Here is a 15,554-nt window from a genome sequence, read left to right as displayed (position 1 = left end):
GACAGACAGACAGACAGACAGACAGACAGACAGACAGACAGATAGATAGATAGATAGATAGATAGATAGATAGATAGATAGATAGATAGATAGATAGATAGATAGATAGATAGATAGATAGATAGATAGATAGATGGATAGATAGATAGGATGACAGGACAATATAATGATAGAACAATAGGTTGATAGACAGACAGACAGACAGACAGACAGACAGACAGATAGACAGATAGACAGATAGATAGATAGATAGATAGATAGATAGATAGATAGGATGACAGGACAATATAATGATAGAACAAAAGGTTGATAGAATGACAGACAGACTCACAGACTCACAGACAGACAGACAGACAGACAGACAGACAGACAGACAGACAGACAGACAGACAGACAGACAGATAGATAGATAGATAGATAGATAGATAGATAGATAGATAGATAGATAGATAGATAGATAGATAGATAGATAGATAGATAGATAGATAGATAGATATAGACTAGTTAAGTAGAAAATATTTTTTGGCATAAATGTGTTTGATTTGTCTTTATGAAGTTTTCATGAGATTCACTTATTCCATTTGGAAAGTGCAGATTACTTGTAGAAAGTGTACAGGCTGTGCAAAGTCCATTTTCATTTATAGTAACAAAATCTGAGTCTCACTCTTGACAGTCACACCTGAGAGTGAGAACTCGTATGACGTGCCTCAGACACCCGATCAAATGTGCAATGTGTGAGACGGGCTGCAGAATTAATCAAAATCCCTCCGCAAGACAGACAGATCATTAAACGACGTCCACTGCTGCAACTCCAGCAGCTAAAAATAGGAAGAGTGACCATAGATTGCTGAACATTCGTCTATCCTGCTAGCTTTGTTTTCTGATCATGAATGTCTGGATATAGGTGGTGGATACAGCTTTCTGAACAGCGCAAAGAGCCGACAGCCACCCTGAGTGTTAATGGAAGGTTGTGTGTCTGTGGTTTTCACACATTTTCCTCCATTCAATCATCAGTTAAGGTGTTGTTCCTAACCATTAGGAAAGACAGATACATGCGGGAATACAAGCTGTCTTCACGGGTTTCATATGAAGGCTAGCAGATATAGCTTACGGCGCTCAGAATCAGTCATGCTCTCAAACTCATCAAGTGTGAGTAACTGACGGCCTCGCTGACACCTTCACAGATATACTGAAGGAATAAATGCACAAAAAAAAAATGTCTCGCTGCATTCGAGAGCCTGTTGATTCGAAAATCATGCAGAATCAAAAGCAAATGTGCTGTTTTTCATTAAAAAATATGTGTCATTTTTGTGTCCCCTTGGGTCCTGAAGACATATTTGACGTTGAAGCATGCAGATGGCTCTGTCTGGCACTTTGTTATCACCATGGTAACCTCACAATGGATTATCTAAATAAAGCGATGATTCATGAGTATACAGTGTACATTTACACAAGGTGACAATGCATTAGGAAAACAGCTGGCTGGTTGCAATTAGAAATATGGACAGTGGTCGCATCCAGGTGCCTAGCTGAACGCAATATATAAATAACTCAAATGTTCTCATTAAAAATAATCGCAGGTGAAACTCGCGGGAATGGCGAATAGGAAAAAGCTCGTCCTTGGTGCCCTCTGCAGCTACACCATGTGTTGCTTATTAAATCTCTCTTTCCCTGTCTGCTGTGATCTCTCGGAGTCTCTCTGGTGGATATATGTTCCGGTGCGACCCCGCAAACCTCATTCGCTTCCCTCACACCAGCAATGGGAGGGAATGATTAAATAAGTTCTGATGAAACCCAACTGATCTAAATGCTGAGCTGCAGAGTGACCCTGCCTCTTAATTTCCACCCGTTCATTCCTGTCTGGTCAACTGCAAAGGTATGTTGTGCAAGCCTTTAAAGAGGTGATCCATACACCATTAGTGGCCCACTGTGGCCCGAACCCCATGCTGCTCAGCGTAAAAGGATGCTAAGACAAGGGGGGGCTCTGTGGTGAAGAACAGGGGCTCAGCAGGGAGCCCATGGCCCAGTAGCCATCTCTCCAGGAACAGGACCCTGAGATGCTTTTAGGGGCCATGGAGCAACACATGCTCAATAAAAAGACCTCAAGCTTCAACGAGTCTGTCCCATCAAGCTAACGGGACCTAGCGGGCGCAGAGATCATTCACTCTTTCTTTTCTACGTTTTCCAACTTGCTTATTCTCAGCCTCTTTAAATACAAAAAGACATCTGGTTCGTGAACTATAGTTGAGGGAATTTCTGCAACAAAGATAGATGAATGGAAAAACACAATACAGCGGAGAGCCCTTTGGTCGATAGAACGCTACAGATGCATTTTTTGTTGATAATGTAGAATCACTCTGGGAAAAGTGAAATTGCCTCAGTCTGATAACTCCATCTCTAGTTGATAGCTGTAAATAGAGATGAATTTTAGGAAGTGCAGAGATTTCCCGGCGGTGAAATTTGTGCATATAACTCCACCATTGTGGCCAGATTCTGCTTGATGTTGTGTTTAAACACTCGGGACTCTATATTTCAAATGCTAACCACCTCTATATTCTTGATTTGATACTTCAGCTCTCTGCAGATGTCAGGTTTAGCCTTCCCATGTTCTTATGTGTAATTCCTCCTCAATTGCTGGAAAATCGTAGCAAATTCCTCTGAAAACATGCTCCATGTTTGAATCCACAGCTCGAAACCCTGAGCTAAGCCTTTTCAGCTTTAGTCTCAGCACTGGATCACATTTCTGGAACTACAGAATAACCTGTGTTTCTGAAGACACACAAAATCATATCGACACCGGCAACATGAATCTGGGCCTTTAAACTCCCATATCATTTTACACGAGAAGCTTACCCTGTCCATGCCCTTTCTCTCTCCAGAATTTGACGAATCTGTAATGCTGAGCTGAGTCGGGCTGCAGAACAGGGCCCTGTCACAACACAGTTAAAAATGCTTTAATATGCTGCCTTAATATCCAGACAAGGCGAAGAACTGGGGACGGGAGGTATTAACGCATGTCACTGTCAACTCTAAAAACATATCAAAATATTGCAAGCTCAAACCCACATGACACATATCTTTCAAGACATCTGCTTGTGTTTATGTGAGGGCAGGGTGAAACAAAATGGGTCAGAAACTGTGAAATATTTTGCAATAACTGTGCTAATTAATCCACAGTGTGCTTTGGACGGCAATTTATGCCACTCAGCGTGAATGTGTAGGCACCTCTTCATTAAAAACCAAGGACTGTAACAAAGGACGTGACCACCTATCCAAGAGTCTGTCATTACTGCATCGCTCTTATTAAGCCTTGAGCTTTCTGGCATATCCGTTTTAGTAATATGCTAATACTTGGTAAATGAAAGCAGCTGGCTGTTGATTCTCAGGTTAAAAAAAAGCCTATCCCAATCTCAAAAAGCAGGGAAAACGGTTAAAATGGACTCATTAGGTGGTTTAAGTGAATAAACAGCAGCGCTTCTCTTTTCTTATTATAATTGTGTCCTTGTTCTGTTTTAAGGCTCAGCATATACAGTTGCCAAACAATCAGAAATGACAATAAAGGTGCTGTTCAAAAGAGCAGGCTAATTTCCATAATTTACCACTTGTTTATCTACAATCACAATGGCTACTTTGACTCAGCCAGTGTTTGGATTGACAAGCGTATTTACAAGCAGGTGACTCTCAAATTGGCATTTATATGCAAAAAGACAAGGGAACTGAATTCAATATAAATATTTTCAGGTGATTTTCAAAACCTGAGAGAAGATGACAGCTATAAAATTAGAAACTGAGAGCAAAGACAGGCAACTAAATGTCAATATCAACCAAACTGGAGTCACTCCGAATTAACCGAACAGTGTGAACAGAACCGTATTTAGCAGTCAAAACTCTACAGACAACCACATTGTGCTGCTGTATGAACATAGCCATCAAGAGTTTTGTCTTTTAGTGCCAAAATGACTGCCAGTGCAGGAGCCACCTGACTTCAGATGAAAAGTTACTGACTCGTAAAATGCGACAAAGAAACTTCAAATTTCGCACCAACCTCATGCAACACAGCATAGCCTCTGGCAGGAATCCCACTACTTTACTACCAGGGATGCTAAGCTTAACTCCAGCACATAAACTTCCTTTTTCACGGCACTGTGGTATGCTACTTTGTCTCAGTCAAATAGAGCCTTATGGTGCCTTGCATAGCTCGGAGGCAAGAGACCGATTCCTTTGGTGAGTGTGCTACCCCTCACTGGCAGCCCGAGGGTAACCTATATACCAATGCAAGTCTCAGCCATTTGTCGGAAAGATAAATCCCATTTTAGCACTGGGGTGCCACCGCTAGGTGACCGGGACGGTAGCAGGCTGCCGCGCGGAGAAGGGAAAGTTCTTGCCACGGGAGGGTAATTCATTGCTTTACGGAGGGCCGTGTGGAAGCAGGCAGGCGCAATCCTCTTGAGCTTGATGTAATTCCAGCCTTGGGTGGTTAACTTGTAAAGGCTGATCAATTATTTACAGCATTTTTTTGTTCTACTCTGTAAAGAAGCCTTGAGGGAGAAGCCGAGAGCTGCTAGCGATGACAGGCTTCATATCGACTGCTCAACATCGGCATGCTCTCTGCTCTCCTCCAATTATCAAAGTGACGTGAAGCTTTCTTATCTGAAAAGCATGTTAACAAATCTCATTTCTAATTTGGTTAGCTGATGCCGTACAAACATCTTGAAGCACAGACATCAGTTCAAGACAATAAGTTCATAAACACTATATGATGGGTCACAGTTGCGAACTAGAGTATCTACATTTTGTCATATATTAGCTTTACTGTTAGCGGTGGTGCTATGTAATGTCCCTCAACAAGTAACAGGATGTTAAAAGTAGTCCAACTTTTTAAACAACATCAATGCCTAGCAAACAACTTCATCATATTTGAACTTACTGGATGACAATGGCAGCACAATGCGATCATCTCATCAATCCATGTGCTTTTCATCAGCAGCTCATTAGTAAGGACATAGTGACTTGTAAAATTGATTCATTGTGGTTAAAGTTCCTGCTGTGCTGGTCACTTGTCCCTCAGCAGGGTATGCCATTAAGCTTTTTATCATTTACAGGCTTTCAATTGATTTTATCTTTCATTAAAACTTCTTGACCTTTCTAACACTTAACAAAGTTAATGAAGGCAACTCTACAATGATCTGAAATGGTCGCAATCAAATTACTGCAAGAAATACAGCCCTGTGGACAGCAACAAACTCAATCTCACATAGCTAAGGTATCGAACGGCAATCCAGGTCATTAAAACAGTGACATATATCGTGAACCACTTCATAAGTCATGGCACAGGGTGAAGTTAGTCATGACAGCTGCAGTGAGGGTTAGCCTGCCAAAGTCTACATTCAAACAGAGAGCGCACACAATGTGAAATACAAAGCCTGGGATCCCAGAATGCCAAGAACAATTGGAAGAATAACATTTGAAATCAAATATATGGGATCTTCCCAAGATAAATAAATGGTCATAAAAATGTAAATGCGGTATAGACTATTTTTGCTCATGGTGAAAATTCAATGCATCAATTATGGAAATCAATTACTAAAATAATACTTTAATAATGATAATAATAAAAAAAGACAAATTCAATTCTTGAATACAGTTAATTCAAATGATCCAATTCAAATTATTCAAATATAATATAACATTTATTTGTCATTCAAATTCTTTTTTTTCTTTCGTCAATTGAACTGTTTTCATCAAAACTGAGTTGTGACTAAATTTCAGATTTCATGGTGCACTGCATCATTTTGTAAGAAGCCTGGGATCCCAGAATGCCAAGAACAATTGGAAGAATAACATTTGAAATCAAATATATGGGATCTTCCCAAGATAAATAAATGGTCATAAAAATGTAAATGCGGTATAGACTATTTTTGCTCATGGTGAAAATTCAATGCATCAATTATGGAAATCAATTACTAAAATAATACTTTAATAATGATAATAATAAAAAAAGACAAATTCAATTCTCGAATACAGTTAATTCAAATGATCCAATTCAAATTATTCAAATATAATATAACATTTATTTGTCATTCAAATTCTTTTTTTTCTTTCGTCAATTGAACTGAGTTGTGACTAAATTTCAGATTTCATGGTGCACTGCATCATTTTGTAATCCATAATTTAATCAACTTGTCAGAGCAAATATCTATACCCCTACTTATTGATTATTGTGTATCTGATAGTATGTCGTGTTTAAATGGATAGTTCATCCAAAAATAAATATAAACTCTGTCAGAATTTACTCATGTTGATTTAAACCTGTATGAGTTTCTTCTGTTGAGAACAAAATTATACATTTTAAATAATGTTGGTAACCAACAGTTGACGGTAGCCATTGACTTCTATAGTATGGGGGAAAAAATGGCTACATCAACCACATTCTTCTAAATATCCTCTTTTTTGTTCAGCAGACAAAATAAATGCATACAGGTTTGGAACGACAGGATGAGTAAAACCGAATTTACATTTTTGGGTGAACTATCCCTTGAATTAAATTTCAGTAACACTTTAGTATAGGGACCAATTCTCACTATTAACTAGTTGCTTATTAGCATGCCTATTATTAACATATCGGCTGTTTATTAGTACTTATAAAGCACATATTCTGCATATCTAAACTTAACAACTACTACTAACTAATAATAAGCAGCAAATTAGGATTTATTGAGGCAAAAGTCATAGTTAATGGTTTGTGAATAGTGAGAACTGGACCTTAAAATAAAGTGTGACCTAAATTTATTTTGGTAGATACTGTATGGTAGAATGTATCCAGGTAAACTGGTCCATTTTTAGTCATTTCAATTTACTCAGTCACCCTATTTAAAAAAAGCATTATTAAAAAATAAGATGAAGAGCTGTAAATGATTAACAGAACTCAATATCAACAGAAATCTTTAGCAGCTCTAAACTGGAGTTCAACAAATTGCAATAAATCTTCAGAATCTCTGACACACCTCACTTCCTGAACCCCAGCCAGAAGCTTCTCTTCTCAGCAGGCCTTAGTCAAAAAAAGTTCCAGCTAACATCTGACCTTCACTGCTGCCCAAAATATCCAGAAAAAATAAATGCTCGGCCTGTGACTACCTCCACAAGCTCCACAGCAGGTCCAGCAGGGGATGTCGAGACCCCTCTAGCAGGCAGCGATATTGAGAGGGACTCACCGCTAGGAGTTGCAGTGGCTGGAGCGCCGACGTTCCCTGAGCCGGTTTTAACTAAGAATGAATTGGGGCCAAACTCATCTTCTGACTCAGAGTCCCGGCCGGCCTGAACCCCACTGTTACCAAGCAACCTTCCCTGGCTCTGATTGGCTGCATGGGAAGGGGGAGGGTAAGGGGAGTCGACAGGGGAAGAGGAGGCAGATGAGCAATGAAGAGGAGCACCTGTAGACCACAGACACAAACAACACATGGGGGAGAACTTAAAACACACCTCTGGATAACACCACATAACCCAAATTAATAAATGAACAGCACAAACATGCAGAGAGAATACATAATGGCCATGAATGCACAGATAAAAGCTGTCTGTCTTGATTCATCTGTCTTTGCTCTTTAGATCTGCCCAGCTGACAGAGAGATTGACACAACTGATAAAACATTTTTTTTTGCTTTGTGATTCCAAAAAAGAGGTCTTTTTACAATTTCCAAAGACAGATCGACAGACTAACTTTAACAAAACAACAAATGGAACATTCAGAAAGGATCACTGGTGATAAACAGTGATTGAAACTATTAATCAACAGTGAATAAATCAATCATTGAGTGAATCTCACAAAAACATCCAGGTGAAGCCAAAATTATAAGAAAAAACATTTTGCATTAAGAAATCAAAGCCTATTTTAGGACAGTGAAGATTTTTAAATCTTATCAGTTAAGTTGTCAGTTCTCTTTAATTTGTTATCTTTTTAAATAATTTAAATCTGCATACATTCAAGGCAGTACTATACATATTTCCATGATATAACAATACTTCAAAACATAATTTTAAAAAGTATTGCCTTTTTTTGTAAACTTATCCAGATGTATGAAAAACATTAAGAAGAAATACTTAAAAAAATAAATTTAAAAAAGCAAATAAAAATGTGTTGTTGTTGTTGTTTTCTTGTTTGTTTATGTTTAACACCATGCCAGCTTCTGTGGCTATTTTCATGGCGAGAAAAAATTATAACAAATTATATTGTTTTTTTTTGTTCCCGCTAAAACTCTAAAACTGTTGTTTTCTTTTCTATTCATTATTTGTAATATGTAAAATGTTGTATTGCATTTTTATAAATAATTAAAATCTGAAAAAGCCCCCAAAAATCCATATATATATGTATATATATTAATATATATATTAATACTTCCAAATAATATATTTTAAAAATATTACAAAATTTGCATTACAGTAAAATGAAATTTTGGGGGTAAAATAAGCCAGAGATGACCTCGTTGTTGAAAGGTTTTGTGAGATTGACCCAAATAGCAAAATCGAATTTACACAAGTCATACAAGCAATGATATTGCAGTACTTTGAAGAAGTACAACTTTCACAGCACATGAGAATGAAAATATATATATACACACGCACTCACGCCACTAGATTTGTTCCCACTAAAACTGTGCTAATCTTTTCTTTTCCAGCAAACCCTTGAGAGATATGAGACCGCATAAGAACGAGAACAATAGCAGCATTTTTACATACAATTCTGTGGCAAGATATAAATATCCACGAGCGAAGATTTCAAGTACAAAAGTACTCACAGAAGTTCACAAAGTTTGCCCAGTTGTAGGACTTAAATGGGGTTTATACTGAGAACAATGTGTCTTAGTCTTTTCTTATATTGTCATATATAAGGAGCTGACAAGCTGACAGAGAGTATCATTCAAAGTTAAAGAAAAATGTTGCCTTATATTTCTGGTACAAATACATGTAATTACTGCAAGGATGAGGTCCAGCTGACTGAGTGAAAGAGAATTAAGAAACAATTAGTGAAATTACCATACGATTCATTAAAATGCCAATCAAGCCTCCCGACTGTTAAATCTTAAAGATGGAAGCCTTATGTTCCAAACTCATCATTCATCACTTCAATTTGACAAGTCTTAAAAGACATTATATAATAGTCCATCTAAAATGAGTAGTACAACTTAAGATAACATGCTACACAAAAGCAAATGACATTTTACTTTCAAAGCCAAGTCAAATTTTTTTAAATGATTTACTACTTTGTAAGATAGTAATTGGCTGCAACACTATTCAACTGCAACACAAATAATTGTGTGTTCAACACAAAAACATACAGTGTTAGTTATTCCTAAGTAGTACTTTTCATTTCTATGTAGAAATTCTTTACGGACAATTTCAACAGGACTTCTTTGTGCTTGTGTTTCATGATTGTTTGATCAACTTCAGGGTATGAAATGACAGTAAGAGGGTCATTAACTATATTAAATCTTTAGATACTGTATATTCCGTTCTAAAATAATCCTTCATTGATTTGATGGTAAAGCATGAAAGTCTCTGAAGTGGAAATCTGTGATTTAACCAGCGTTCAATCTCTGATCTCCTGCCGGGAACACGCCGCATAACAATGGAGGCTATTAAGAGAGTTGTAGAACTGGTTCGGTACGACTGAGGAGGGAAAGCAATAAGGATTTGTTGTTTTTAAACTTGCCTAAAGGCCAAGTTTGTATAACTATTAGTGTCCATAACCTAAAATATCAGTTTTGGGTTTTTTCTCTTTGATTCTCTGTGCTGGCTGCACACTTCCAGGCTTGTTTCACTCATTATGAGCCTGAATTCCTTTTAATTAAGTCTGAATTAAATACACAGCTTTATTTGTAATCCGGGAGAATTAATCTGATACAAAAGCCAGAAAAGTAACCTTCCTAATCATGGGTTAAATCATTTTCCCTGAACGGCTTGCACAAAGAGTTGGGAAGTTAAATCTCAAAACATCCATGAATGGAAAATCTTTTCAGAGATGTTTTACTTTTTAACCTACACCGAGTTTAATTTCTCATTAATCATTTCTTCTCTTGACAGAAGACTACTTATTAAAGTCCTTTAAAAGTGTTTAAAGTCACAGAGGAGCATGAGCAAGTTTTGCATTCCTGTGCACACAGAGGGGTGCATTTGTCTTACAGGCTATGGCGGCCTGTTTTTAATTAATCTACCATGCGTAATTTATTTTCATTTCTCTGACTTCCAGAAGCGCTATGAAAGAGAGAAATAGGAATTTTGAAGGTGAAGCAGTCATTTTTGGGCCACTAGTTAGTTTAACTAAAAGAAAGGTAAAAAAAAATTAAAAAATAAATAAAATAATAATTATATATATATATATATTTTGTTTGCCACCACAATTATTCTGGAGGTTACTAAGCTACTGCATGCTGGTTGCTAAGGTATTTTGGGTGTTTGTTTACTGGTCCAAGTCAAAGAGCCCATCAACATGTTTCTCTTATATTATTATTATTATTATTATTATTATTATTACCTAATAAATATTTATTACTATTTGTCATTTTATTTACATTAATATTATTATAGTTAGTAGTGGTAAAAGTACTAAAATCAATATTAATTGAATAATATTTTTTAAAACAATTGTATTTATTATTTTATGTGAATTGTATTTATTATTTTATGTGAGATATTAAAACATAAATGTATGATGAAGATGATTATTATTATTATTTAATTATTTTTTATTTAATTATTTAATTTCAATCATTTTATTTTTTATTATCATTACATTATTATTTAGTAGTAGTACAAGTACTGTAAATCAATATTAATTTAATAATACTTATAAAACAATTAGACTTATTATTTTATGTTGTTAAATATAAAAAAAAAATTTAATGTATTACTTTGTTGTTGTTGTTGTTATTATTATTATTATCCGATAAAATAAGAAATCAATACTAGCATTATACTACATACTACTACTACTACTACTACTAATAATAATCATAATAAACAATGATAGTAATAAAACATACAATTATTGCAATCGATATTAATTTATGGTGTTGCAAATCAACAAGAAACAATAACAATGTATTATTAACAATAATATTTATTATATGCAACCCCAGATAAAATAATAAACATTATTAGTAGCAGTATTTCAGACTACAACTAGATAAAAATGTGACGGTTTTCAGTTTGAAATAGTTTTCAGTTTAAAAGTTTGAAAGGCAATACAGTCTATTTGAAAATCAGACAGACAGATAGACGAACAGATGGATAGATAGATAGAAATTTTAAGAATAAGAATAAGTTTAAATAGCAGATCAGTAAGTTGGCTTTCTCAAGCCAACTAAATAATTATAAATAACATTAATTTCTAAGAAAAGATAACCAGTAAATGACTGACTTGAAGTTACCTCTGCATAACTTGGATAGAAGAAAGATTTTTTAACGCCAAAAAAAGGTGTAATTCTTCAGTCACTTTATATGTCACAGTACCACGGCAGTTCTCTCATACAGATTTATGTAGCCTTAAATCCACTTATTTTACATCTGACAAAAGACGTAAGGTGAGTCGGAGTTCTCTTTCAGCCCGTTTGCTCTTATTTCAGTTCCTGACAGACTTTCCCCTGTGGCCTGCCCTTCAAGTCCAGCACTCCTGGGGCACGAGCGCAGCGGGCCACCCACGCTAACACAGGCCCTAATCTACTCAGGAGTCACCTAATTAAACGAGCAAGCGAACTACCGGCGGGCCCCGATTCGCAGGTAGGCTGAGATTTTTCTGTCACCACAGCAACCCATTGTATCTTCCCATCTCCCAGGAGACCCGGCTGAACACAGAGCCAATTGCGAGGGCAATTGGTACAAACAGCAGGGGCAGCTTTCTGTTCTGCTCGGCCTCAATGCTTGAATTACACCGCCCTGGCCTCTGGGCCATCTTCAGACGCACTTTGCACTCCGAAACGAACATCAAAGCCCACCGAGTAAAGACACTTTAGTCAGTGAGGCTTTCAAATAGGATGTCACACCACTTAATTCGCTCTAGCTAAGAGCTTTGTAAATTATGTCATTCTAATCAATAAGACTGCATTATGGGTAGTCAGTTTATACCATTACACAGTCTCTTCCACCAAATTAAATAGATGAAGTCGGATGTCGCATGCATTATCCAACGCATGCATTATTTTAGCAACAATAACAACATGGCATGAATCAAACGGGAAGATTAGACTAGCATCTACAAGAGTCTGCTGGAGATACTGGATTTCACTTGTAAGCGCAGTTTGATGGTGAACAAAAATAATCGCAGAGCGGATGAAGGGGCATCGATTGCACAACAGCACAGCTGCTGATGGTGAAAAGAAGGCTGAAATGGCAGGAAATGAGTTATTACCACAGTTCTCACATCCATAAAATGGTTGAAGTATACAAGGCCATAGGGTAGTATGGTTTTATGACAGTGCTGTGCTTAGTGGGCAAAAAGACCTAAAGAGCATCAAATATTAAGCACGGCTTTCTGCAGAGAAATTCACGACATGCTTTCTGTGCACCAAAGGTGTGTAAAATTGAATACATTCAAGTACAAATAATTTTGGAGACGTACCATGGTATTATCTTTGGACTCCACGGTGATTTTGTCAAGCATGATGTGTTCCTGAATGAAACATTTTTGTTCTTTCTTAACCCTAACCATTAACATTCCTTCAAATCAGAGGGTTATTTAATGTTCTAGCCCTAAGCAACATGCTAAACCACGCTAAATTAAAGATTTCAAACATTTTATCAGACAAAAGAATCTCTTTGTGCTGAAAAATGTCACTATGCCATGTTAGGATACTCTGCACTTTTCATGGACCATTTCGAACCAATATGGCCACTGATCTCTGTGCTATAAGCGTTGGCATTCAAGAGTCAACAATCTGATTACACTTTGTTTTATCCAAAACAGATGAACAGGAATCTGACAATGTTGTTTATTGCATCACAGCAATTCATAAATCTAATGTTCAGTGTGTTACGCTGTATCATGTTTGAAAATACCACCTACACTAAACCAAAGACCTAAGTGATAGTGTTAACAATGTAAGATAAAAATGCGATTTCTGAAGCAACCATGTCATTTTAACTTGTCTTTGAGCTCTTTTTTATATATATATATTTTTTTTGAGTGTTATTACTTGTATTTCATGGTACTAATACCTGCTATGTACTATATCACAAGTGCAATGCTGTACCAGGTGAGCTACCGAGCAAGTTTACCATGTTAGAAAAGGCATACATATGAAGCTGGGTATGTGATGCTAATATCAAAAGTTTCTCAGTTTAGAAATCATGCACTGTGGTAAAAGTGTTCTGAGGCCATGACATAGTATTTGGCAAGGAACTGCAAAAAAAGTCTTTAATAATCTGCCCCTGTAATCATAATTTGTGTGAAAAAGAATACAATTTGTTGTTTTACTTCCACTATAGTGTTCATTTCAGCTAAAGACTGCAACTGTATGTCTATGTGTGTGTGTGTGTGTGTGTGTGTGTGTGTGTGTGTTTTAAATGTAGGTAGTGGCACTTTTTTTTCCAATAAACCTATTTTATTTTTATGTTGGCGCATTTAGTGCACTTCATCAAATGTAGATAATAGCACTACTGTAGCATGGCACTGCCACGTTACTTTTTTTGCAAGGGTCCTTAATGAATTTGCTCTCACACTAATAAACTGAGAAGTATTACCATTTATGTGACTTGCAAATAATGTGGTAATTTGCCATATCTCACTGTGTGAAAAACAAAGCATCATGTAAATGTGTTTTTTTTTTTCTTGTCAAGTTTTTATAATGAGCGGTTTTTTGCTCATTATCACCTGTTTTGCTGTGGTAATGCACATGTTGATGCTTTCAGCTGATTTGTTAGTCTTATGTAATTATTTATATACTATTGAGGATGTTAAATAAAGATAGATATGGAATTGATGAGACGTACAAATCTTAGATCCTAATCCAGTGAGTTTAAGACATGAATAACTATCTACAGTAGAGACAGGGCTTTTACTGTCTCTCTTCTCAGTCACCCTCCACTGCCTGTCTTTCCTCACCTACTTCATTTACCTTCTCTTACTTCCCTGTCTCTTTTCTTTTTCGGAGCAAAAGGGACTCCTCTCCGCAATTCTCTACCTTGCTGAAAGGCGCCATCTGTTCTCCTGCTCAGTGGCGGCACACGACACGAGGGAGCAGATTGAAGCCTGGAGATTGGAATCAAAAGAACACTGAATGGGGATTCCCCCCCCCCATCTACTGTAGGACGCAAATCTGACAACTGTTGTTTAGGTTCCAAACAGCTGCCACTATGGAGGCACCTCAGCCGATGAGGCTTTCGCTGAATTCACAAGATTTCTACTCAACACACTGTTAAGGATTTGTCCAGGTGTATGTCCCGTAACGTGGCCCCGAAGACTCAGTATGCCATCTCTACTAATGGAGGATCCTGGCATTGGAACTTTGAAATGACAATTGCAAAAAAAGTAACTTTTCTAAAATCTGATCTGATTGGATGAGCAACTGTAAATAGCCAATATAATGTAGAGATTGACCAATAATCAAAAAATGACTAGAATTCCATGTAAGACTCCTAATTATAGCACTGTGTGAGGGAGAAATGGTGTTGTTCACTGGTAAAGCTATTTGCTTTGCGTGAATTATAATTATATTAAATTATATTAGCATTTACAACCATTATAATGCAGCTATTATATTTTATATTAGAGCTTTGTGAAAATAAACTATAAACTGCAAGGCCAAAATACACATTATTGCAAAACGTGTTTAAAAATTTGTTGCATGACATATGAAAAATAAACTATACCTAAAACTTTTAAAACTGTAGTTGAAAACAAATGATTGCATTTATGCAAAGTTGATAGACTTGGTAGTCATTTATTTGTTCTTCATTTGATATCATTAGATCTTCTCTATTCACTAATTGTTAATATTATTGCTGCTTCTGCTGTTGTTGTAATAAAAATAGATTAGAGTTATTATCTGAAACTAAATCTAAAACCATAAAACATGGTTTAAAGGGGTCATATGATGCTTTTTTAAAGATCATTATTTTGTGTATTTGGTGTAACAGAATATGTTGACATGCTTTAATGTTCAAAAAACACATTATTTTTCAAATACTGTACATTATTGTAGGTCCTCTATGCCCCGCCTCTCTCAAACGCTTTGTTTTCTACAAAGTCCCTCCTTCCGACAAGTGCAGTCTGCTCTGATTGGCCAGCTGACCTAGTGCATTGTGATTGGCCGAACACCGCAAGCACTCGTCGGAAATGTAAAGCCTTTTACCATAATCGCGAGCTTTATCTTTCAAAATAAATGTAAAGACAGAGCCTGAAAGGGGAACAGAGTCTCGTGACAGACACCGTGATGAAGCTGGTATGTGTTTGCAGTACACAAGCCACAGTTAAGACAGCTGACTCCACTGTGATACCCTGTCTATCTCTCTCTCGCTCTCTCTCTCGCTCTCTCTCTCTCTCTCACACACACACACACACACAC

General features: G+C 36.7%; 1 protein-coding gene across 1 annotated transcript in view; it reads right to left on the bottom strand.

Annotated features, from left to right (window-relative positions):
* The window catches only part of tenm4 (teneurin transmembrane protein 4), a 245,415-nt gene that overhangs the window by 133,833 nt on the left and 96,028 nt on the right, over positions 1–15,554 (bottom strand). Inside the window, exon 4 of the mRNA XM_016283213.1 lies at positions 7,212–7,430. Within this exon, the coding sequence (XP_016138699.1) occupies positions 7,212–7,430 (219 nt within the window). The remainder of the gene's footprint in view (positions 1–7,211; positions 7,431–15,554) is intronic.

The sequence above is a fragment of the Sinocyclocheilus grahami genome, unplaced genomic scaffold, assembly GCF_001515645.1.
Source record: "Sinocyclocheilus grahami isolate Dianchi unplaced genomic scaffold, SAMN03320097.WGS_v1.1 scaffold171.1, whole genome shotgun sequence".
In the NCBI taxonomy this organism is placed as follows: domain Eukaryota; kingdom Metazoa; phylum Chordata; class Actinopteri; order Cypriniformes; family Cyprinidae; genus Sinocyclocheilus; species Sinocyclocheilus grahami.
The sequence above is the reverse complement of the archived record's forward strand: the minus strand, read 5'-3'. Positions and strand labels throughout refer to the sequence as shown.